A 26345-nucleotide genomic window follows, 5' to 3' on the forward strand; every position below is an offset into this window, starting at 1 on the left:
TGAGACCTTGAAACTGAGATATCTTTGTCCGTTCTCAAAACAAGGTCTGGGCGTACTGCCAAGTTGCTGTTACTGATAGTGAGGATTTGTACAGTCAGAGACTTGCACGAACACAGAAATTGGTTTGTAGAACAGCACACGAGTAGAACACAGAAATTAGTTGTAAGAAAAGCACAAACATTAAAAATCCATTACACCCCCATTGGCACTTATGTAGATCTGAGAGGACTGGATGAGTATAAGCAATATGGCAGTATCTACACCATGCCATCTGATTGGTTAGGTGGAAAATACACTATGTAACTTAATTACTCAAAATTCTTAGTTAAACACAAGTGCCTATGTATTGATTTGTGGTTGAGTGTCCCTGACGTTTTAAGGGTACCACGTGAACCACTTCTTGAATATCCAAAGCAAATAACAGTAAAACGCACAACAGTACCCAGTAGTGACTGTGAAGATAGTGTGTGTGTGTGTGTGTGTGTGTGTGTGTGTGTGTGTGTGTGTGTGTGTGTGTGTGTGTGTGTGTGTGTGTGTGTGTGTGTGTGTGTGTGTGTGTGTGTGTGTGTGTGTGTGTGTGTGTGTGTGTGTGTGTGTGTGTGTGTGTGTGTGTGTGTGTGTGTGTGTGTGTCTACTGCAGCCCTGACACCACCAGGAGAGATCAGGATACATGACCCACACCATTACACTCAAAACACACTACCTCAGCCAGCCACATAGACTAACAGCGGGGGCTGCACTGTTGAAACACAGACCTGGGCTAAAATACTATTTAATTGAACTTGCCTTTTGCAATGGAACCAATACACGGTAAGTCCCAAAAGTGCAAGCCCAGTCAACCTCCAGGGAGGCTAAAGCAAATGCTCAAAGCGTTTGAAAGATTTCAAATAGTATTTGAATCCAGGGGCTCTATTCAATCAGCATCACGGAAGTTCAGTGTTACAACGTGACTGAAATTTGAAGGCAACGTCAGCGTGGTAGTGGAAAATGCATTCACGGTAAACACTGCATATGTCGGTTCAATCAGAAATTACATTTACATTTCTATTGCGCAGTCTGTTGCTCTTCAGCGACAGAGATTGAATAGACATTTACATTTACATTTAAGTCATTTAGCAGACGCTCTTATCCAGAGCGACTTACAAATTGGTGCATTCACCTTATGACATCCAGTGGGACAGTCACTTAACAATAGTGCATCTAAAACTTAGGGGGGGTGGGGTGAGAGGGATTACTTATCCTATCCTAGGTATTCCTTAAAGAGGTGGGGTTTCAGGTGTCTCCGGAAGGTGGTGATTGACTCCGCTGTCCTGGCGTCGTGAGGGAGTTTGTTCCACCATTGGGGGGCCAGGGCAGCGAACAGTTTTGACTGGGCTGAGCGGGAGCTGTACTTCCTCAGTGGTAGGGAGGCGAGCAGGCCAGAGGTGGATGAACGCAGTGCCCTTGTTTGGGTGTAGGGCCTGATCAGAGCCTGGAGGTACTGAGGTGCCGTTCCCCTCACAGCTCCATAGGCAAGCACCATGGTCTTGTAGCGGATGCGAGCTTCAACTGAAAGCCAGTGGAGAGAACGGAGGAGCGGGGTGACGTGAGAGAACTTGGGAAGGTTGAACACCAGACGGGCTGCGGCGTTCTGGATGAGTTGAAGGGTTTAATGGCACAGGCAGGGAGCCCAGCCAACAGCGAGTTGCAGTAATCCAGACGGGAGATGACAAGTGCCTGGATTAGGACCTGCGCCGCTTCCTGTGTGAGGCAGGGTCGTACTCTGCGGATGTTGTAGAGCATGAACCTACAGGAACGGGCCACCGCCTTGATGTTGGTTGAGAACGACAGGGTGTTGTCCAGGATCACGCCAAGGTTCTTGGCGCTCTGGGAGGAGGACACAATGGAGTTGTCAACCGTGATGGCGAGATCATGGAACGGGCAGTCCTTCCCCGGGAGGAAGAGCAGCTCCGTCTTGCCGAGGTTCAGCTTGAGGTGGTGATCCGTCATCCACACTGATATGTCTGCCAGACATGCAGAGATGCGATTCGCCACCTGGTCATCAGAAGGGGGAAAGGAGAAGATTAATTGTGTGTCGTCTGCATAGCAATGATAAGAGAGACCATGTGAGGTTATGACAGAGCCAAGTGACTTGGTGTATAGCGAGTAGGAGAGGGCCAAGAGGGAATAGGAGAGGGCCAAGAACAGAGCCCTGGGGGACACCAGTGGTGAGAGCGCGTGGTGAGGAGACAGATTCTCGCCACGCCACCTGGTAGGAGCGACCTGTCAGGTAGGACGCAATCCAAGCGTGGGCCGCGCCGGAGATGCCCAACTCGGAGAGGGTGGAGAGGAGGATCTGATGGTTCACAGTATCGAAGGCAGCCGATAGATCTAGAAGGATGAGAGCAGAGGAGAGAGAGTTAGCTTTAGCAGTGCGGAGCGCCTCCGTGATACAGAGGAGAGCAGTCTCAGTTGAATGACTAGTCTTGAAACCTGACTGATTTGGATCAAGAAGGTCATTCAGAGAGAGATAGCGGGAGAGCTGGCCAAGGACGGCACGTTCAAGAGTTTTGGAGAGAAAAGAAAGAAGGGATACTGGTCTGTAATTGTTGACATCGGAGGGATCGAGTGTAGGTTTTTTCAGAAGGGGTGCAACTCTCGCTCTCTTGAAGACGGAAGGGACGTAGCCAGCGGTCAGGGATGAGTTGATGAGCGAGGTGAGGTAAGGGAGAAGGTCTCCGGAAATGGTCTGGAGAAGAGAGGAGGGGATAGGGTCAAGCGGGCAGGTTGTTGGGCGGCCGGCCGTCACAAGACGCGAGATTTCATCTGGAGAGAGAGGGGAGAAAGAGGTCAGAGCACAGGGTAGGGCAGTGTGAGCAGAACCAGCGGTGTCGTTTGACTTAGCAAACGAGGATCGGATGTCGTCGACCTTCTTTTCAAAATGGTTGACGAAGTCATCTGCAGAGAGGGAGGAGGGGGGAGGGGGCGGAGGATTCAGGAGGGAGGAGAAGGTGGCAAAGAGCTTCCTAGGGTTAGAGGCAGATGCTTGGAATTTAGCGTGGTAGAAAGTGGCTTTAGCAGCAGAGACAGAGGAGGAAAATGTAGAGAGGAGGGAGTGAAAGGATGCCAGGTCCGCAGGGAGGCGAGTTTTCCTCCATTTCCGCTCGGCTGCCCGGAGCCCTGTTCTGTGAGCTCGCAATGAGTCATCGAGCCACGGAGCGGGAGGGGAGGACCGAGCCGGCCTGGAGGATAGGGGACATAGAGAGTCAAGGGATGCAGAGAGGGAGGAGAGGAGGGTTGAGGAGGCAGAATCAGGAGATAGGTGGGAGAAGGTTTGAGCGGAGGGAAGAGATGATAGGATGGAAGAGGAGAGAGTAGCGGGGGAGAGAGAGCGAAGGTTGGGACGGCGCGATACCATCCAAGTAGGGGCAGTGTGGGAGGTGTTGGATGAGAGCGAGAGGGAAAAGGATACAAGGCAGTGGTCGGAGACTTGGAGGGGAGTTGCAATAAGGTTAGTGGAAGAACAGCATCTAGTAAAGATGAGGTCGAGCGTATTGCCTGCCTTGTGAGTAGGGGGGAAGGTGAGAGGGTGAGGTCAAAAGAGGAGAGGAGTGGAAAGAAGGAGGCAGAGAGGAAAGAGTCAAAGGTAGACGTGGGGAGGTTAAAGTCGCCCAGAACTGTGAGAGGTGAGCCGTCCTCAGGAAAGGAGCTTATCAAGGCATCAAGCTCATTGATGAACTCTCCGAGGGAACCTGGAGGGCGATAAATGATAAGGATGTTAAGCTTGAAAGGGCTAGTAACTGTGACAGCATGGAATTCAAAGGAGGCGATAGACAGATGGGTAAGGGGAGAAAGAGAGAATGACCACTTGGGAGAGATGAGGATCCCGGTGCCACCACCCCGCTGACCAGACGCTCTCGGGGTGTGCGAGAACACGTGGGCGGACGAAGAGAGAGCAGTAGGAGTAGCAGTGTTGTCTGTGGTGATCCATGTTTCCGTCAGTGCCAAGAAGTCGAGGGACTGGAGGGAGGCATAGGCTGAGATGAACTCTGCCTTGTTGACCGCAGATTGGCAGTTCCAGAGGCTACCGGAGACCTGGAACTCCACGTGGGTCGTGCGCGCTGGGACCACCAGAGTAGGGTGGCCGCGGCCACGCGGTGAGGAGCGTTTGTATGGTCTGTGCAGAGAGGAGAGAACAGGGATAAACAGACACATAGTTGACAGGCTACAGAAGAGGCTACGCTAATGCAAAGGAGATTGGAATGACAAGTGGACTACACGTCTCGAATGTTCAGAAAGTTAAGCTACGTAGCAAGAATCTTATTGACTAAAATGATTAAAATGATACAGTACTGCTGAAGTAGGCCAGCTGGCAGTGGGTGCGTTGTTGACACTACACTAATCAAGTCGTTCCGTTGAGTGTAATAGTTTCTGCAGTGTTGCTATTCGGGGGCTAGCAGGCTAGCTAGCAGTGTTGTTTACGTTACGTTGCGTTAAAAGAACGACAATAGATGGCTAGCGAACCTAGAAAATCGCTCTAGACTACACAATTATCTTTGATACAAAGACGACTATGTAGCTAGCTAAGTAGCTAGCTACGATCAAACAAATCAAACCGTTGTACTGTAATGAAATGAAGTGAAAATGTGATACTACCTGTGAATGCGACCGGGTAGTTGAGTTCTATACAGAAGACGTTGGCTAGCATTGGCTAGCTAGCAGAGTCACCTACGTTAAGGACGACAAATGGCTGGCTAGCTAACCTCTGTAAATTAAGATAATCACTCTAAGACTACACACTCTAAACCTAAACAACACAATTATCTTGGATACGATGATACGAAGACAGCAAAGACAGCTATGTAGCTAGCTAACACTAAACTAATCAAGTCGTTCAGTTGAGTGTAATAGTTTCTCCAGTGCAGCTAATCAGTGGACGTTAGCTAGCTGGCTAGTGAAGACTACGTTAGGACGGTGAAATACGATAATTACGCAATTATCTTTGATACAAAGACGGCTATGTAGCTAGCTGAGAAGAAATTGCTAAGATAAGACAAATCAAACCGTTGTGATATAATGAAATATAATGAAAAAGTTATACTACCCGTGGGAGCGAAGTGCAGATGCGACCACTCGCTCCAACCGGAACCGGCCCCAGGTCTGATAGAGTATCATTCATACTGCGGCAGATTATGCAGTTGTGTATTGCCTTACTGAAAAACATCTGCCTTTTTTAAGGTGGATTCCTGTTTTTATTGCTGTAATCAATCTTGAATGATGAAATGCCCGTCCACCTTTCCTTATCTGTCATAGTGCTTCATTTTCACATATTTCTGTAAACAGGATCTTCTGCATCCTCCTCACCCACCCATAACTCAAATTTTTGTTTTTTTCAGGGATAGTTTTTCCCATGTGTTCTTTTATTAAAGTGTATTTGGGATCCCTGGGTGCTGATCATTGCAGTGAGTGTGCTGGTTTGTAGAGTGTGTGCCTGTACATGCGCATGTGTGTGTGTGTGTGTGTGTGTGTGTGTGTGTGTGTGTGTGTGTGTGTGTGTGTGTGTGTGTGTGTGTGTGTGTGTGTGTGTGTGTGTGTGTGTGTGTGTGTGTGTGTGTGTGTGTGTGTGTGTGTGTGTGTGTGTGTGTGTGTGTGTGTGTGTGTGTGTGTGTGTGGCTCTTTGAAGTGGTGTTAATGTGCTGTAATGAGCCCGAGATAAGACGAAGGGTAATCACAGCCAGACTCCCACTGTGATCTCTGTGGGTTACAAGAGCCTTGGCCCTCGCACTCCACTACACACACATGCACACGCTCTCTCTCTCTCTCTCTCTCTCTCTCTCATATATATATATATATATATATATATATATATATATATATATATATATATATATATATATATATATATAACACCAAAAGCTCTCTCTGTCTCTCTCTCTTATTTATATATATATATATAACACCAAAAGCTCTCTCTGTCTCTCTCTCTTATTTATATATATATATATATATAAACACCAAAAGCCAAAGCTCTCATTCAACACTACTCCCCCTTCCAGCATGTTTGTCAGATGGCGGGAAGCTGAACTTGAAACACACAAAGACTCTCTTTCTCTCTGACAGGATGTGAGATAGCTAAATGCCTGCATGGTTATCCCCTGACCCTTGATGTCTGCCTGCCTGTCTGTCTGTCTGCCTGCCTCCCCCTCTCTGCTCCTGTAGAGAAGTTCCTGGGGAACCATCTCCTGAGCTATGGCCAACTCCTCTCCCTGACCTTCACGGCCGAGGCGCAGTGCCTCCTCCCTCACAGTGTCACTGTGCTTCTGGAAGGATCTGGAATCACCCTGTCAGCTGACCTTTCACCCCAACCTGGACTTGTCCACAAGCCAGGCATCGCTCCTCAGCACACCTTCACTCTCAGGTAAAACAAAATGGTGTGGGTGTGATATGTGTGCATAGCATGTGTTGATGTGTATATAAAATACGGCTATACACCTACTATTATGCCACTCTACATCACATAATCATATACACATATGTAATACCCCTACTTACAGTACAGTGTATGAACCTCAGACTGCATGGATGAACAGTGTCATCTCCATGGCTGTATGATATTCATACATTCAGCTCATTAGAATATTTTGGGGCGTGGTTAACTTCACAGCTCTTTTTGTGCAGCCGGGAGTGAGAGCGTCATTCCCGTTTATCTAATATGTTGTGTTATGCCAAGTCATTTTATGACTGTGTTTAACAGTGGTGTTTTATGAAAGGCTATTGTATGGCTGTGTTAACTGTCCTTCTGTAGCTCAGTTGGTAGAGCATGGCGCTTGTAACGCCAGGGTAGTGGGTTTGATTCCCGGGACCACCCATACGTAGAATGTATGCACACATGACTGTAAGTCGCTTTGGATAAAAGCGTCTGCTAAATGGCATATATTATTATATTATAACTGAGAATGTTTTACTCTCACCTCGGAGACCCCCAGCTGTTCTCAGGGTTGATTCAACTTGTCAACTGGTGCAATAACACTGAACTGAATAAATAAGTAAACCATTGTTCTTCAGAAGGATCTATAAGAGAACCTTTCAGATTGTGAAAGGTTCTCTATAGAACCATTCTCCATAAAGATTCTATAAAGAGCCATAAAACAGTTGTATACAGCCCCAAAAAAGGATTGTAACCATAGTGGAACACTTTATGGTGCTATGTAAAACCTTATTTAATGATCCTTTATAGAACATTAGGAAAGGGTTCTTTATAGTACCATAATGGTTCCATTTAGAACCTTATGAACATTATTATTATTTATTATTTATTGAACCTTTAAAAAGGGTTTTAAGGTATGTAGCACCGTAAAAGCTTCCTCTATAGTTACAAGCCAAAGAACCCCTATCTGGGACTATTCAGTACTATTATTTTTAAGTGTGTACTATGGAAGCTGCCTTATGGCTTTGTGACAGACAGTGCTATGTCCTTTCTTGTGACTATGCATAATGAGTAATGAGTTCCCCCACAACCCCCAGCCTGGGTGAAGGGGGGACTTTGGTTGCCCCCTCAGAGCAGCGGGACCTGGAGACAGGACTGTCATTGTGTGGGCCCTCTCTGGGGACAGGCTCCACACACGTCATTAGAGAGACAGAGATCTGGCCCTACACACACACATACACACACAGCATCACCTCGTCCTGGAGCACTCATCTTATCATGGCACCACATTGCTATATCCTGAAAGCTCAGCTGAGAAGATGTGAAGCGGACTTTTAAATGTCTTTCTCTGGAGCTCTCTCTCCTAGGTAGTTCTTAGGAGCTTCGCCAAATCAAGGTTTATTTGTCACGTACACAGTTTACAGCAGGTATAAACGGTGCAGCAAAATGCTTACGTGCAAGCTCTCGACAATGCAGTACACATATCAAAATCAATAACAATCACAAGTCAGATAATAAAATAAGTAAGGAAAACGAAGTAGTATGCATGGTATTAAACCGATATGTACACCATAAAAGATACACACCTTTAGAAAAAAGGGTTGAAAATTGGTTCTTTGCGACAGGATAGGGTTCTACCAATAACCGTTTTACGTTTTAGAAGGCGGGTTCTTTGTAAAGCAAAGAGTTCTACGTAGAACCTATAACATCCCATGAAGAGGGCACGACAAAACCCATTCGCCCTAAAGAGACTGAAAAGATTTGGCATGGGTCCTCAGATCCTCAAATGGTTCTACAGCTGTACCATCGAGAGCATGGTTGCATCACTGCCTGGTATGGCAACTGCTCACCCTCTGACCGCAAGGCACTACAGAGAGTAATGCGTACAGACCAGTACATCACTGGGACCAAGCTTCCTGCCATCCAGAACTTCTATACCAGGCGGTGTCAGAGGAATGCCCTAAAAGAAAAAGACTCCAGCCACCCTAGACATAGACTGTTCTCTCTGCTACCGCACAGCATGCGGTACCGGAGTGCCAAGTCTAGGTCCAAGAGGCTTCTAAACAGCTTCTACCCCAAAGCCATAAGACTCCTGAACATCTAATTAAATGTATAGTCACTTTAATAACTCTACCTACATGTACATATTACCTCAATTACCTCAACTAACCGGTGCCCCCGCGCATTGACGCTATACCAGCACCCCCTGTATATAGCCTTGCTATTGTTATTTTACTGCTGCTCTTATTTATTTGTTACTTTTATTTCTTATTTTTATTGTTGTTTTTCTTAAAACTGCATTGTTGGTGAATGGCTTGTAAGTAAGAATTTCACTTAGGTCTGCCCCTGTTGTATTTGGCACCTGACAAATAAAATGTGATATGTGGAAGCGTTTTTGGAAGAAAGGGTTCTTTGATGATTGTTTTGAAGGCAAGAAGGAGTCTTTGGAAAGCAAGAAGAGTTCTACAAAGAACTGTTCTTATTCTGAATGAGATTTTTGTTGAATTGTTTTCTTATTTCTTTTAAATAGTGCCTGAGCATTAGTGTTTAAAACGTTAACGTCAGGAATTTGAGTAATCTGAAATATTTTCAAGAACAGTTTGTTAGTGTGTAACTAGTGTAACGGATGTGAAACGGCTAGCTTAGTTAGCGGTGGTGCGCGCTAAATAGCGTTTCAATCGGTTACGTCACTTGCTCTGAGACCTTGAAGTAGTAGTTCCCCTTGCTCTGCAAGGGCCGCGGCTTTTGTGGAGCGATGGGTAACGATGCTTTGAGGGTGACTGTTGTCGATGTGTGCAGAGGGTCCCTGGTTCGGGCGAGGGGACGGACGTAAAGTTATACTGTTACACTAGGCGTTCAAAAAAAGGCCTTTTGATAATGTCATTTAGGGGTTATTTTATTTTTAGAGGCTAATAAGGCTGTTTGAACCATTCATAGGGGGTTCTAAGAAGAACCCTTCAAAGAAATATAGGGTTCTCAGTAGAACCCTTCATAGAGGCTTCTTGGAAGACCCTTTAGTGGTTAAAAGGGTTCTTGTTAAAACCTTTGTTGATGGTTCTAAGAACCCTTTATAGAGGGGTCTGAGTAAAAATCATTTACAGGAGGTTCTATTAAGAACCCTGCATTGAGGGTTCTAGGTAGAACCCTTTGCCAAGGGTTCTACCCTGCAACTAAAATGTTTCCTCTATGGGGACAAACCAAAGAACCCTATATGGTTCTACTTAAAACCTTCTTTTTTTTGAAGTATAAATGATCAATGTGCATGTCAAGTATGACTGTATTTCCAATATGACGTAGATAGTGTATTGGTTGAGCTAGGGATGGCTGTTCAACAGTCTGGAGGTAGAAGCTGTCTCTGAGCTTTTTTTTTCTCCAAATGACTCAGAGGCTGTGTGTGAGTGTACATGCCTGTGTTTGTGTCATTTGGGAAGCACACAGCAACACAACACACTGTCTCCCATCCCCTGGCAATGTTGTCTTGGTGACAGATAGCATGCTGTTTGTCATGACTGTGAGCCTACTTGTGTTGTGTGAATGTGTTGAATGTTTTATCCAGGGTAAGTGGTGTTTTGTTCCCAGCATGCATGGCGCTACACCAGGGCTAGGAGGGGCTGTAGCCCCATCACAAATCTGCATAGCCCCAGTTAAGCCCACTCAAGCATTTTAGTATTTTTTTCTATTTTTAAATAAAGAAATATGTCAAAGTTAATAACCAGCCATTCTGTTCCCAATCCGATCCCTGGCTGCGTGCTCGTGCCGCACGTGTACCCTATGACGTGTGTGTGGGTGGGGGGAGGAGGAGGAGTCTGGTTTGTGTGACCGCGCACATTTGTCTACGTTAAGTGAGACAACTACTAGCTAGCGAGCCGCCCATCTCACCCCGCAGCAATGGACTGTTTGCTGATCAAGAGAAGAGTGCGGGTAGAAATTGAAAATCCATACCCAGACCCTGTCTCCGAGGGGGCCGAAGAAGAGGGAGATGAGAAAGATGAGTTGGAGAGAGAAACTCGTGAGCCACGACGTGATGGAGCGCCAGAGCAGCTCATCGCTGCTAGCTTTGGACTTCGGATATTGTGAATTTCATTTCTGACTTTGTGATAGCCATTTCATCTGAAACATCATTACCAATGCACAGTTGTCTGATTATGCATATGGAACAAATGCACTTTCTTGTTGTTGTCGCATTTTGGATATATTGTGTTGTTATTGCTGAAAGACTTCAGTGCATGGGCGCTTTCAGCTTTGCTGAACGTGAAAGACAATTCTTGTCATTGTATTAATTAGGCTTCTAGTTATTTTGTAGAATTTTCTTGGGCCAAATTCAATTAAACACTACATTTACATTGGGGCAAAATTGTGCAAGTTGCAAGTTGTTCCCACTTAAAAAGATGAGAGAGGCCTGTAATTTTCATCATAGGTACACTTCAACTATGACAGACAAAAATCACATTGTAGGATTTTTAATGAATTTACCTATGATGAAAATGACAGGCCTCTCTCGTCTTTTTAAGTGGAAGAACTTGCACAATTTGTGGCTGACTAAATACTTTTTTGCCCCACTATATATCCAATGTGCTCTGTGCCATATCTGCTTTCATTTAAAAATGAGAACTTCCTTATTGTAACGCCGTTCGTCTGTTGAATGAAGAGAGTCAGACCGAAATGCATGTAGGTTACTCATGACTTTAATGAATGAAAACGGTACATGAAATAACTGAAATACGAAAACAACAAACGAAACGTGAAACTAATTACAGCCTATCTGGTGACTACTACACAGAGACAGGTACAAACACCCACAAAATACAAAGCGAAAGTCAGGCTGCCTAAATACGGTTCTCAATCAGAGACAATGACAAGCACCTGACTCTGATTGAGAATCGCCCCAGGCAGCCAAGCCTAACTAGACACACCCCTAATCAGCCGCAATACCAAATAATACAAACCCCAATACGAATACAACATATAAACCCATGTCACACCCTGGCCTACCCAAACATATAACAAAAACACAAAATACAATGACCAAGGCGTGACACTTATAACTCTGAAGTCATGAAAATCAACTATTTTCTTAGCAACCTCACGTATTGGTCAAGCACCCCCCTTACACCCGTGAGAGAAAAAAATCCTGGCGCCGTGCCTGGTTCCAAGGATCATCTCAATCACAGAGAGTAGCGGGGTAGGTAGGGGTGTTCAAAGACAGAGGGGGTGGTTGATGCCCTCATGTTAAATAGTGTTGGATGGGTTTGCCTTTGTAGTTCTTCATTGCCTTGTAGACTGTGGGGAGAGACAACAGGGTGTTTAAAACATATCATCTAAATTATTCTTCTTCTTCACATCTCTTCTCTTCTTTCTCTTTACTCTTCTCTTTCTCCAGCCTCTTTCTCTCCTTCCCCCTGTCCCTCTGTGTCTCTATCAGTATGCGACTGTGTGTGTGTGTGTGTGTGTGTGTGTGTGTGTGTGTGTGTGTGTGTGTGTGTGTGTGTGTGTGTGTGTGTGTGTGTGTGTGTGTGTGTGTGTGTGTGTGTGTGTGTGTGTGTGTGTGTGTGTGTGTGTGTGTGTGTGTGTGTGTGTGTGTGTGTGTGTGTGTGAGCTCCCACCACATACTTAACCCAGACTTCCAGTGGTTTCCTGGTCCACTGATGATGTTCCTCTTATCCTAGCAACTGCTTAATTACAGGCCCAGTGTCACGCACGCCAGAGGACTTCACTGGTCCAAAAAGTTGGACCCGTTCCGAAATGGACCTGGGGCTTTCCCATTATTTATAAATACATTTTTTAAATATAGAGACCCGTTCCAAATGGACCTGAGGACAACTACACCGTTCAGTTTAGACCTGGTTGGATCCAGAGGCAGTCCAATCCAAGTGAGAGAAGCAGCAGAAAAGTCCATTTTAAGCTACTTTATTAACCAGAGTTGATAAAGCACAAAGGTGAGGAGGCAGAGAGGTGAGGCTCCAGCAGAGGCGTTGCTGTGTGTGTAGGCTACTGCGAGTGTCAACGAGTGACATAGAGAGGGAAATCAGCCAAGCCGACACACTATAGTAGACTAATAGCTGCCAAAGCTAGGTTATTTCTCATCCAATGTGATTAAGTAGTACCGGTCTTGACTGCATCAAACCATGAGAAGCTAGTTAAAACTGCTTCAGGATCGGTGTCCCGTCCGCGGGATGGTTGAGCTAACGTAGGCCAATGTGATTAGCATGAGGTTGTAAGAAACAAAGGAATTCCCAGGACATAGACGTATCTGCTTTGGGCAGAACGCTTCCATTCTTGTTAATCTAACTGCACTGTCCAATTTACAGGAGCTATTAGAGTGAAAGAGTACCATGCTATTGTTTGAAGAGAGTGCACAATTAGGAACTTGAAAATGTATGACTAAACCAATTAGGCACATTTGGGCAGTCTTGATATAACATTTTGAGATTTCACTGGATCACTCTAAAACGTTGCACACGCAGTGCTGCCATCTAGTGGCCAAAGTCTAAATTGTGCCTGGACTCTAATAATTTATTATGCCGTTACTCTTGCATTTCAAAGATGATTGTACAAAAAAATACAAATAATGTTTATTTTTTTCTTTGTATTATCTTTTACCAGATTTAATGTGTTATATTATCCTCTCACATTTCCACAAACTTCGAAATATTTATTTTCAAATGGCATCAAGAATATGCATATCCTTGTTTCAGGGCCTGAGTTACAGGCAATTAGATTTGGGTATGTCATTTTAGGTGAAAATTGAAAAAAAGGGGCGGAACATTAAGATGTGTTAAGCGTTGATCCGAGCGTTCTGTCCTAACAACAACAGTCAAGCACCCAACTAACTGGCTAATGTTGGCTAGCTACTTCCAGACACAAATGAGAGAACAGCTCACTGACCCCTTTACTCGCCCTAGCAGAGCTGGTTATGTTGTTTTTATGTTATCCAGAGCGTTGGTGACTGCAACTATGCTGCTGGCAACAATATACGCTTTTTTGGCAATGTTTACTGACACCGGCCATATTCAACTGATGTTGAGTGTTCATAAATTAATCAGTTATTCTGTTCCAGCTACGTCTATTAACAATTGTAACAGCGACATTCTATTGAAATGGTAAATTGCATAGTGGAGTCTTTTGTTGAGACATGTTGCTAGCTAGCTAAGTAAATCCTGCATGAATCTGCGGGTAGCTAACTAACCACGTTGAATGTTAGCTAGCTAACAATTGTTTTATTTGATTTATTTCACCTTTATTTAACCAGTTAGGCTAGTTGAGAACAAGTTCTCATTTGCAGCTGCGATCTGGCCAAGATAAAGCCTAGCAATTCGACACATACAACAACACAGAGATACACATGGAATAAACTAAACGTACAGTCAATAATACAGTAGGGAAAAAAAGTATATACTGTGAGTGCAAATGAGGTAAGATAAGGGAGTTAAGGCAATAAATAGGCCATGGTGGCAAAGTAATTACAACATAGCAATTAAACATTGGAATGGTACATATGCAGAAGATGAATGTGCAAGTTGAGTTACTGGGGTGCAAAGGAGCAAGATAAATAAATAAATACAGTATTGGGTTGAGGTAGATAGATGGGCTGTTTACAGATGGGTTATGTACAGGTGCAGTGAACTGTGAGCTGCTCTGACAGCTGGTGGTTAAAGCTAGTGAGAGAGATATGAGTCTCCAGCTTCAGTGACTTTTGCAGTTTGTTGCACTCATTGGCAGCAGAGAACTGGAAGGAAAGGCGACCAAAGGGGGAATTGGCTTTGGGGGTGACCAGTGAGATATACCTGCTGGAGCGCATGCTACGAGTGGGTGCTGCTATGTTGCCCAGTGAGCTGAGATAAGGTGGGGCTTTAGCTCGCAGAGACTTGTAGACAACTTGTAGCCAGTGGGTTTGGCGACCAGTATGAAGCGAGGGCCAACCAACGAGAGCGTACAGGTCGCAGTGGTGGGTAGTGTATGGGGCTTTGGTGACAAAATGGATGGCACTGTGATAGACTGCATCCAATTTGTTGAGTAGAATGTTGGAGGCTGTTTTATAGATGACATCGCCAAAGTTGAGGATTGGTAGGATGGTCAGTTTAACGAGGTTATGTTTGGCAGCATGTTCGAAGGATGCTTTGTTGCGATATAGGAAGCTAATTCTAGATTTAATTTTGGATTGGAGATGCTAAATGTGAGTCTGGAAGGAGAGTTTACAGTCTAACCAGACACCTAGGTATTTGTAGTTGTCCACATATTCTAAGTCAGAGTCGTCCAGAGTAATGATGCTGGGTGGGCGGGCAGGTGCGGGCAGTGATCGATTTAATAGCATGCATTTAGTTTTACTTGCATTTTAGAGCAGTTGGAGGCCACAGAAGGAGAGTTGTATGGCGTTGAAGCTCGTCAGGAGGTTAGTTAACAGTGTCCACCAAGGGGCCAGAAGTATACAGAATGGTGTCATCTGCATAGAGATGGATCAGATTATTTTTATTTATTTTACCTTTATTTAACTAGGCAAGTCAGTTAAGAACAAATTCTTATTTTCCATGACGGCCCAGGAACAGTGGGTTAACTGCCTGTTCAGGGGCAGAATGACAGATTTGTACCTTGTCAGCTCGGGGGTTTGAACTTGCAACCTTCCAGTTACTAGTCCAACGCTCTAACCACTAGGCTACCCTGCTGCCCCAAAATCACCAGCAGCAAGAGCAACATCATTGATGTAAACAGAGAAGAGAGTCGACCTGAAAATTGAACCTTGTGGCACACCCATAGAGACTGTCAGAGGTCCGGACAACAGGCCCTCCGATTTGACACACTGTACTCTATCAGAGAAGTAGTTGGTGAACCAGGCAAGGCTATCATTTGAGAAACCAAGGCTGTCGAGTCTGCCAATAAGAATGTGGTGATTGACAGAGTCGAAAGCCTTGGCCAGGTTGATGAATACGGCTGCACAGTAATGTCTCTTATCGATGGCAGTTATGATATCGTTTAGGACCTTGAGCGTGGCTGAGGTGCACCCATGACCAGCTCTGAAACCAGATTGCATAGTGGAGAAGGTACGGTGGGATTCGAAATGGTTGGTAATCTGTTTGTTAACTTGGCTTTTGAAGACCTTCGAAAGACAGCGTAGGATAGATACAGGTCTGTAGCAGTTTGGGTCTAGAGTGTCACCCCCTTTGAAGAGGGGGATGACTGCGGCAGCTTTCCAATCTTTGGGAATCTCAGACGATACGAAAGAAAGGTTGTAACTAGGCTATAGATATAGATAGGCTATAACTAGCAAAGCAAATGGATCTGAGTTGCGATTAATAAGATCATATCTTAGCTAGCTAGCCAGCCAGCTAACATTAGCTAGCTAGTTAACAGTATACTTTAACTAAATGAAATAGACTTCATGTCTAAATGTGTAAACTGAAAATGTAGCTAGACTGGTGAAAGGTGTCATCATGGCAAATGGTGGTTATATTTTATATTTCAGCATTTTGCCTAAAATACAATTTATTTGTGTTATTTCTATAAATGTCAGTATGATGCTGCATTCTTGTATAATTTTGTACAGTCACAACACCTATGGTATTTGAACACATCATTTCTTGGCCACTAACAACCTGAAATGTCCTGCTGCAGTGCAGCTACACCACCAGCTATGTGAGCATTAAAGAGTTATGGCCACAGACCTATTTGCAAAGAATACATTTTTGCACTTTGCTAAATGCTTCCTAAAAATCAAGAAAATAAATGTCCAATTATCTCCACCAACTTAAACTACCAGTGCTCAAGGCCACTTGACGCAGAGTATAAATGGATTATTTTGGGACTTGAAACTGCAATCTCTGGGTTCGGTGCCTTGTAGGTTTTGTTGTGGAAATTCTTACACAGCGACACCTCGAAGTCAATCTTCAAATAATTGTTTATTTTCAGCGCGCTAGAGATGTTCCAAAAAAGTTAATGCACCATAGGTGAATGTCTGTCAGAAGCTCTTCTGCCCCCCCCCCCCGCAGTTGCTTTATATATGGCTATACACAGATAAGTTATATTTGCATGATTTAGCATATTTCATTCATCATTACCGATTTGTTTATTGTGACCGAGCAATACTAGTTCATAACATGACCAATACCTCACAAGGCTTCTCTCTAAGCTGAAACCTTGAAACTGAGATATATTTTGTTCTCAAAATAAGGTCTGGCATACTGCCAAATTGCGGCTACTAGTAAGGATTCGTTCAGTCAGTCACTTGCATGAACAGAGAAATTGGTTTATAGAAAGGACAAACATAGAACATTGAAATTGGTAAATAGAAAAGCACAAGTATACACATTTCCATCACATTCCATCCTCATATCACATGGGTGATGATAATCATTACATTTTAATGCAAGCATTTCAATTTTAGCTTCTATTTCAAAATATGCTATACTCCTATTAAAGTAAGGGAGATCAACACAGACAAAAAACGGACACTTCATAATTTCAAACCCTTCATTCTAGGTTGTACAATCCAATTAGCATGGTAATAATATACTCATTAGAAAGGTTATACTTCTATTAATGGGAGAGAGCATTGAAAATAAACACACATACACAAGCGATCTGTAGATTCAGAGGTGAATCACTCAATGTGAACAATTGTTTCCATATCTCTTACCACAATCAGGATGGATTGACCTATGTTTTCAATAACTGTCCCTGGGACATCAACTTAGTCACAGTATAAAACACTGTTGTTTAACAATTCTTGCTTAACAAAAACCACCTTCAATCATTATTCATCGTCCGTAGCTACAGGGGGAAATGGGAGCTCATCCAGAGTTGGCAGCTCATTTGTTTCCCCATCCTCTGGAGGAGCAGAAAACATGCAATCTTATCAGCCAGAGAGGCATAGATCGCCTTACAGCATGCTAATAACATTTCACAGGGAAGAGAGGTTGTTGCCAACCGTCAGTGGAAGTGTTGTAGCAGATTATGTTTTTGATGGTTATGCCAGTACGAATACAGTGCTTTCTTGACGAGATCTGTTCTGCAAGTTTTGAAAGTGAATGTGTTTGGTAGTAACAATCTTCACTGTCTCTTCTGTAAACCACATGCATATCACTTGCTGATTAGCAGCGTACTGTAACAGCGGTGACCTATGAGAAGCTGGCAGATGGGGTTATTCTTTGCATGGCTTTCAACAAACTCTTTTTGGTCTCATATAAAGGGGGAAAGTCATCCCAATGAATGTACATTGTTCATAAACATTGAAGGGCTGATTTAATAAAAGGATGACTTAAGAGCATGACTCCTTTATAGCTAGTCACCATGTAATTGTAATACTCATAAATATGCTAATGAGCCCCCGACAGCACATTGTCCCACCTACATTTCAAAATGCAGTAATGATGCTGCTTTTCTAACCAAGTGGGAAGCGGGAATGTACAACATACGACAGGGAAAATCCACATGACCAACCCTTGAACTGTTAATTACTGGTGATGTTAAGTTTGATACCGGAGCTCCAAGGCATGCGACAAAATCGCTAAGCAGTTTGTTTTTCGAAACAGCGTACCGATGCTTGTATCACTTTATCTGAAGCACATGATTCACAACATCCGGTGCTTAGTTTTGTCAAACAACAACCAGATTGGTTTGGTATTGATTTCAGTAGAAGACAAAAGTCTACCCTGCGCACGCGCTGCGACACATGCGACGTAATCAATCAAAATTGGGTTGTTTAAAATAATTTTGACCAGCAGGTGCCACTGTGTTTATCAATGCCTCGAGTAATGAACTGATTTTCGACACAATTGGCTGGATATTCTCAAAGATATTCTCAAGCTTTGTTTCCCCATCAATAGTAATTACTAGTGACTCCACAAGTCAGTTGAAATTACACATACCCAAGACCTGTTACAATCATATCAGATCCAACTGAGAGAGAGAGAGTGAGAGAGACCGAGAGACCGAGAGAGAGGACTTAAAATACTGTCAGCACAAACTCATAGACAGTTCTGACATACCCTGCTCATATATAACACATTCACACAGGACAGAGTATGAGCTGTATATCAAACAGAGATAAAGTTATAGTGTACACAGCTCCCACAGTGCACACAGCTCCCCCAATGCTAATGCAAACATCCCATACTAGATTTCAGATGTGTGATGTTGGTGATGTGAGATTTTCAGATTAATTCATGCATGCATTCCTTCATGCATTCCTTCATACAAACCTACTGTAATAATATGGTGCGGTCCTCAGTAATCATGTGTTTGTCTTCTTCCAGACTTCACAAGGAGGAGACAAGACTGAGGCCTTTTCTGTCTGCCTTCGAGTTCCAAAGTCTCCTCTTCAACCTCACTGCATTCAGGATCAGCAACGCAGGAGGACACAACTGTAAGTGTGTGTGTGTGTGCACGCCGTAAGATCAGAATGTTAACACCAACAGTGTTAAAACTTCTTATGGCTGAGATCCCGCTAACGGGATCCATATGACAACAGCCAGTGAAAGTGCAGGGCACCAAATTCAAAACAACATAAATCCCATCATTAAAATTCCTCAGACAAACAAGTATTTCACACCATTTTAAAGATAGACTTCTTGTTAATCCCACCACAGTGTCCGATTTCAAATAGGCTTTATGGTGAAAGCACCACAAATGATTATGTTAGGTTAGAGCCACGACACAGAAAAACACAGCCATTTTTCCAGCCAAAGAGAGGAGTCACAAAAATCAGAAATAGAGATAGAATTCATCACTAACCTTTGATGATCTTCATCAGAGGACACTCATAGGACTTCATGTTACACAATACATGTATGTTTTGTTCGATAAAGTTCATATTTATATTTAAAAAATCTCAGTATACTTTGGTGCGTTATGTTCAGATTTTGCAGAGATCCACATCAATTTACAGAAATATTCATTATAATTGTTGATGAAAATACAAGTGTTATACATGTAACTTCAGATACACGTCTCCTTAATACAACCGCTGTGTAAGATTTCAAGATATCCCACTGTATCTTCAATAGGGATTAAGTTGAAAAACAACCAACCTCAGATTTACCACTTCCTGGTTGGATTTTTCCTCTGGTTTGCCTGCCATTTGAGTTCTGTTATACTCACAGACATCATTCAAACAGTTTTAGAAACGTCAGAGTGTTTTCTATCCGAATATACTAATAATATGCATATATTAGCAACTGGGACTGAGTAGCAGGCAGTTTACTCTGGGCACCTCTGGGCACCTTATTCATCCAAGCTACTCAATACTGCCCCCAGCCATAAGAAGTTTTAAATTAAATACTTTCTTAGAAATTACATGTGACCCACCAAAATAAGGTTAAACTAACACTTTTCAAAGTGTTGACAAACTAACACCCCTACAGTGTTGGTTCCCTAACATCATGATGTTGCTAATTCCGACTTAAAATAAGACTTTATTAGAGTTGATGCTGTCACACTTTCGCAGTGTTGGGGGGATGTGTAAAGGGGGAGGGTGTAAAGCCTTATTTCTGTAGTCTCTGAAAGACGACAACTTGTGTTGGGCGATCTAGATCAATAAGAGAAGATGGTCCAGATCAATGAGAGAAGACTTGAAATAGACAAGATGTCAGTAAAATCTTTGGGTAAATTACATCATCTGCTCAAACAATCTGTAGCTACAATTCTCTGCAGATTGAGGAGAAATGGCACCTCCATCGCTCTCATACCCAACGAAGCATTTAATGTCTGAGCACGAACCTGCAAAACCAAAACCCCCTTCCTCATCTCAAAGTACTGTCAGTAAACCTTCCCCAGCCCATTTACTTTGACAGATCATTATTGTCAATAGTAGCCCTTTGCAGGGAATTTTGTAGACCTGTCTTGTTTTGATAATCTGCAGAAAAAGGAGAGGTGGTTGTGTTATTACCGTGTAGTCTTCATTTTATAATGTTCAGTGTCCCTTACTAGTTTCTGTCCCACAGTGTTATCCATAACTGCAATGTGTGTTTGCTCCCTCATGCTTGTTTACCCAAAATTCCCCCACTTTGTGGCATTTTTCAGCAAGGCACTATGGAATCACTCCAGATAACCTGAGTAAAAAAAAAAAAGAATGGGTAAAAAGAGAAGAGGGGAAATAGACGAAATTGATTACATGGTCTGGAAGGTACTACCTCTAACCACCGTTAACCCCATAAAACAAACACAAACCATACAAACATTACCCAATTCATGTTTATACCATTCTTACTGTAAATTAAGCTATTTTAGCTGTCAGCTTGTAAATATTTTGGCCAACTTATCTTCATCTTGTTCAGAGTTAGGGGTTGGAAGCGCATGTTGGTGGAATCAGCTTCTGTACCACCTTCCACTAAATACACAAAAATACACAATTTAAGCACCCCACTAATTGTATTGATCTCTATTAGACTCGCTAGCTAAGCATACCTGACAATGGACATTTCAATATAGTCAGCTTGCTGTTACCTAACTAGAGTCACTAAATTGGCAGCAAGATTGCTAGCCAGCTGAGACTACCAACACACAAATAAAGAGTGATTTAGTTATTATCGACAATTCTATTTTTAGTAACAGATAACAGTAACAGTTTTCCAGACAAGGGTGGAATAGATGAGATACTCTTATTTGGTAACATAGCTTACGTTAGCTAACTTCGGTCAAAGATAGAATGAACAAACAAACATGTTTACTCCGCTGAAGGTCGCTACCAGTCTAGCAGTGACTACCATGGCATAGGCAACATTGATTGACATTATGTATACCAAAGATATAGCTGATGGCTTTCAGAGTTCAATACAGGACTATAACGTTAGCTAGCTAACTAACCCAGCTAAACTGGCAAGCTAGCCAACATTAGCTTACCTCTAATTGAGAATCTTCCGTTTTGTTGTGAAGGGATAAAATCAATGGTATCTCATCACTTCTCAGCTGTTGTCTGTTCAGCCTGAGAATTCCCCTGGTAATCTTTGGTCACTGCATCATTCTTGAGATCCACAAGCCACTGGCAGAATCGGGGTGAATCTCTGGTAGGTAGAACGGAGAAAATATCTTGCCTAGAGAAGTTCTCAGACTACTGTGTGTTGGTCGTTCGAAGTAAACACCAATATTCAATTTCAATCTACTGGTGTTAACCCCACTAGAATCAACACTCAGATATAACTTTATACCTCAACACCTGGATTGTAACACTTTTGCTGTGTGAATGTTTGTATATGTGTTTGTAGGAGTGGGAGTGCATAAGTGTGTGCACATAGTACATGCTAAGGCTAGCGTGTTTTTCATTTTTGTGCCTCCGGTACTCTATTACTATGAGTATGTTTCTATTTAACCTAGACATTTTTCTTCATCAGAAAAGTTGTTAAAGTATGATATGCAAGCAGGCAACATGCTCTGTAGTCACTGTAGGGGTTCCTTTCTGCCCTGTTATTCACATTTTCCTGCCAAACATGAGAGGGCTTTACTACAGCAGTTTGTTAATAGACAGCAGTCTGGTTCCTACTTCCTGCTCTCAACCTGCTGCCCTCTCGTTATCGCCGGCCTCTTCTGTTAGGCTCTGAGGAGAATCTCTCTGATAGCACCGCTGGGCCTCGCAAATATCAGCTGCCAAGTTTGTTCACTGGCAAGGGATGATTACTACTGGAGCTCGAGCTCACTTAGTAACAGTCTGCCTAATTCACTTTCAGATAGACACGCACGCATGCGCACACGCACACACACTCTATCTGTCTAGTTTATACACAAAACCACTTTTAGCCTGATAAGTGGTAGAGGCACACACAGACACACATTTACATTATCAGTTAAAGGCATCTTTAGACTGAGTGACTTGTCGCTGAGTGTTCAACACACACCTGCTCTGACTGAAGCACTGGGTTGTGCCATCTATGCGAGAGCAGGACTTTCATTCACAGATATTGCCTGTCTGTTCTTCCAAATCTTCTGCTCTTTTTGGGGGGGATGGGGGTTCTCTCTCTCTCTCTCTCTCTCTCTCTCTCTCTCTCTCTCTCTCTCTCTCTCTCTCTCTCTCTCTCTCTCTCTCTCTCTCTCTCTCATAGTGTTTAGATCAATGTACTGAGATGATCTGAGAGGGATTGCATTGGATTACAGCACATAGATGACAGAACAGCTATTCAAAGCCATTATCTCTCTTTCAGCCACTTTAATTGCGGGTGTCACAGCCACACACACATTAAAACTTACATACACACTATGCACATGCACACATTCACATTCACACTCATGTACACATACACATACAGTCGCTATCTCTCACACACACGCACACGCACACACACACACACACATAAACACACTCTCTCTCCCTCTTAAACACACATTCATACAACCTCTATGCATATCGCGGAGGAAAACATTGCAAATTATTTGTGTCTCAAATTAGTTCTCAAACAGTGTTAGAAGTGCCTTATCTCTGCAGACGCCCAGAGACGCTAATAGGAAAATCCCACAAAGTGCTTTTCCCTCCCTCCCTTAAGGCATTCATTATTAGGCTGAATTATTTTAATGACAGGATTGTCTGTAGGTGATTTCTGTCACATTGTTGGGTGAGGATCCTGCCTGTGTGACAGCCAAGTGGTACAGGTAATGTTATGTTAGGGTAGGGAGTTGTGAGGGGTGGAAAAAGGTATGACGGGAGAGGGGGAGAGAGCAAGATGGAGAGAAGGGAGAAAGAGATGCAAAGAGAGACAGATGGAAAGGGAGCGATGAGGAGATGGACAAAAGACGAAGTGGGAGAGAGAGTTGGAGAGAGAAAAATAGGGAGACAGGAGATGAAGAAAAGGAAGAGAGAGAGAGAGAGCGAGAGAGAGAGCGAGAGAGAGAGAGAGAGAGAGAGAGAGAGAGAGAGAGAGAGATAGAGATAGTGTTGTACAGGGGTTAGCAAGCAGTCAGGGGGGATGAGTTGGTTGGGTGCTGATTTGCAGATAGTATGGTAAATGAACTGTGTTTGATAGTCGCCGAAGGATCAGGGGATCACAATTTGTTAGAGCCCAAGTTCTCTCTCTTCCTCATGCTCATCCTGTCTTTTCTCCCTCTCATTACACACACACAGGCAAAAAAAATGATCTCTTGAAAATCTCACACCCCTGATTCGCTGTGACTGACACACACGCACACACACTGTTAAAAGCCAAGCGCTGGACCTTGACTAGTGGTGGTAGTATTCTGTATGATGGCTGAGGAGGATTCAACCTGTACTATCCCCCCATCACTATTCATGAAGGAGAGAGGGATCAGTAATCCCTGTGGGTGCAGGCTCCTGCCATACCTCCACCTCTCCTCCTCTTCCTCTCCTCCATTCCTCCTCCTCCTCCCTCACTCCACTGCACTGATTTATTTTGTTTTATCAGAGATTCCCAGAGTGAGGTAGCTAGGTGTGTGTGTACACCCATGTGCATCAAATGCATTTATGCGCACGCACACACACACACACCCCACACTATCATAGAGCTACAATGTGTAACAGAGTTTACATGGTGAACAGCTGGCTTGTCTTATTGGGCACCTCGGGACCTCCAGTGAATATCCAGAGAGACAGAGATGATAAAAGTGTTAGCTTTACCAGCTGATATCACTCGCACACTACTGTATCCTACAGAGCTATATTCTACACCACCCTCATGCATGGGCAAATAGCCTACAGTAAAAGACATATGGGGTGAATTCCCACCTATATACAGTGGTGGAAAATGTACTCAATTGTCGTACTTGAGTAAAAATGAAGATACCTTAATAGAAATGAACTCAAGTAAAAGTGAAAGTCACCCAGTAAAACATCACTTGAGTAAAAAGTATAAACCATTTCAAATTCCTTATACTAAGCAAACCAGAATGCACCATTTCACTTATTTTATTTTTTATTGATGGATAGCCAGGGGCACACTCCAACACTCTAATTGACAAACAAAGCATTTGTGTCCGCCAGATCAGAGACAATAGGGAAGTGTGTAAATTGGACCATTTTTCTGTCAAAATGTGACGAGTACTTTTGGGTGTCAGGGAAAATGTATGGAGTAAAAAGTACATTATTTTCTTTAGGAATGTAGTGAAGTAAAAGTTGTCAAAATATAAATTGTAAAGTACAGACCCCCCAAATAACTTCTTAAGTAGTACTTTAAAGTATTTTTTACTTAAGTACTTACACCACTGCCTATGCAACAGCAACTTGGCTAAATTACTGATGATCAATCACACATTATTACTGGACCATTAACTTCAGTATGTCAGAGTAGCCTTTCAGAGTACGTTTGAGCATTCATGCCCTCTCTCTCCAGAGTTGGAGTTAAAGTCTTAATGATCTCCGAACTCTCTCCCCAGACACGTCCCAACTCTCAGGGGTAACCCTGGCCTCCGCTGCCCACCTCTCCAGCCCTGTTACATCCTCTACCCCCCCTGCTCCCTGGGTTGAGGTGTGTACGTGCCCCCCTGGGTTTGGGGGTCAGTTCTGTGAGCTCTGTGCCCCAGGCTACACCAGAGAGGTCCCTAACAGAGGACCCCTGTCACCCTGTGTGCCCTGCACCTGCCACCAGCACGGACCCTGCCACCCTGAGACAGGTAGGAGATTTTTAATCTGTGTCTCTCGTGTTTTATTGTTCTCTCATTTTCTCTCTTTCTCTCTTTACCTCTCTTTGTCTCTTCTCATATCCTCTCTCTCTCTCTTTTCTCCACCTTCGCTTTTCTTCCCTTCCCTACTCTTTTCTACTCTTCTCTCTGCACACTGAAAGCAAATGGTTCTATATAGTGCCAAATAAGGGTTCTTTGGCTTGTAAAATAAGCAGAACCCTTTTTGGTGCTATATGAAACCTTTTTTCATAATGTTCTAAATGGAACCTGTTTGGTGATGTAAAGAACCCTTTCTTAAAGTTCTGTGAAGATACATTAAAAAAAAGGTTCTACATAGCACCAAACAAAGGTTCCGCAATGGTAACAACCCTTTTGAGGGCTATATAGAACCCTTTTTATGATTCTTTATAAAACATTTATGGAGAATGGTTCCATAAAGAAGATTTCACAATCTCAAAGGTTCTTTGTAGAACCACACATTTTTTGTATTTATTCTGGTTTAATAGCCATATTGTATTGTTAAAATGACAGGTTCCATTATTGTGTTTATACGAATGGAATAGGGTTGAATATTTTCTCATTATTTTACAAATGTTCCATCCCAAGAATAAATCACTTTTCTCCTGGGTAACCCGGTATTTCCAGCCAAAAAATGGAACTGTCATTCAAAAGTTCTATAAAGCATATAAATGTCTAGATTTAATTAGAGCTTGGATCAGCCTGATCCTAGCTGAGACTGATGAGCCATATATTAAATACAATACAAGCCCTACATTTACGATAAGGTTCCATATAGCACCATCCTTGAGCCCAAGCCCAAAGAAGCCCAAATGATTGTGCCGTTATCCAATACATATACTGACTGTATGATATAGGCTACTGAACATTACGCACGACAGAAAAACATAAAAGCCCATAGATGTAGCTAGCTGTATGCTCTCTTGGGTAAACAAATTAAACGAGCTCCAGTAGGCTTTTTGAGTGTGAACTGTATTACTGTACTGTATTGTATTATACTGTATTATATGGACCGGAATTACGCACATTGTTCAAACGATGATAAAGCAATAGAGAACATTTGATTCTGGTGCAGCACACGCGGCCTACAAATATACAAGTATAGGCTAGCAAATTTGATTTTAATTTTGAAGTATAATAGGGCGTATTTGTATTATTGGTAGGCTGAAACTTTCATAATATTTCCCCTAATGTTATTGGCTTACCTCTTCTTTCTCTCTCTATTGTTGCTTCATTCCTTCCTCGCTTTCAACAGTTAAACTAAATATGTTTTGTTGTCCTTATCATCCTTGATTAATAAAGGACTAGAATTAGATGGAGAAGGCTTTCACTTCACTTCACAAAGATTGAATGGTTATGGGTTTTAATAAATAAC

At 43.1% G+C, this 26345-nt stretch overlaps 1 protein-coding gene across 1 annotated transcript in view; it reads left to right on the forward strand.

Annotated features, from left to right (window-relative positions):
• The window catches only part of lamc3 (laminin, gamma 3), a 270427-nt gene that overhangs the window by 131805 nt on the left and 112277 nt on the right, over nucleotides 1-26345 (forward strand). Inside the window, exons 10-12 of the mRNA XM_046317609.1 lie at nucleotides 6199-6397; nucleotides 18652-18761; nucleotides 24707-24943. Of these exons, the coding sequence (XP_046173565.1) occupies nucleotides 6199-6397; nucleotides 18652-18761; nucleotides 24707-24943 (546 nt within the window). The remainder of the gene's footprint in view (nucleotides 1-6198; nucleotides 6398-18651; nucleotides 18762-24706; nucleotides 24944-26345) is intronic.

This window comes from Oncorhynchus gorbuscha, linkage group LG20, assembly GCF_021184085.1.
Source record: "Oncorhynchus gorbuscha isolate QuinsamMale2020 ecotype Even-year linkage group LG20, OgorEven_v1.0, whole genome shotgun sequence".
In the NCBI taxonomy this organism is placed as follows: Eukaryota; Metazoa; Chordata; class Actinopteri; order Salmoniformes; family Salmonidae; genus Oncorhynchus; species Oncorhynchus gorbuscha.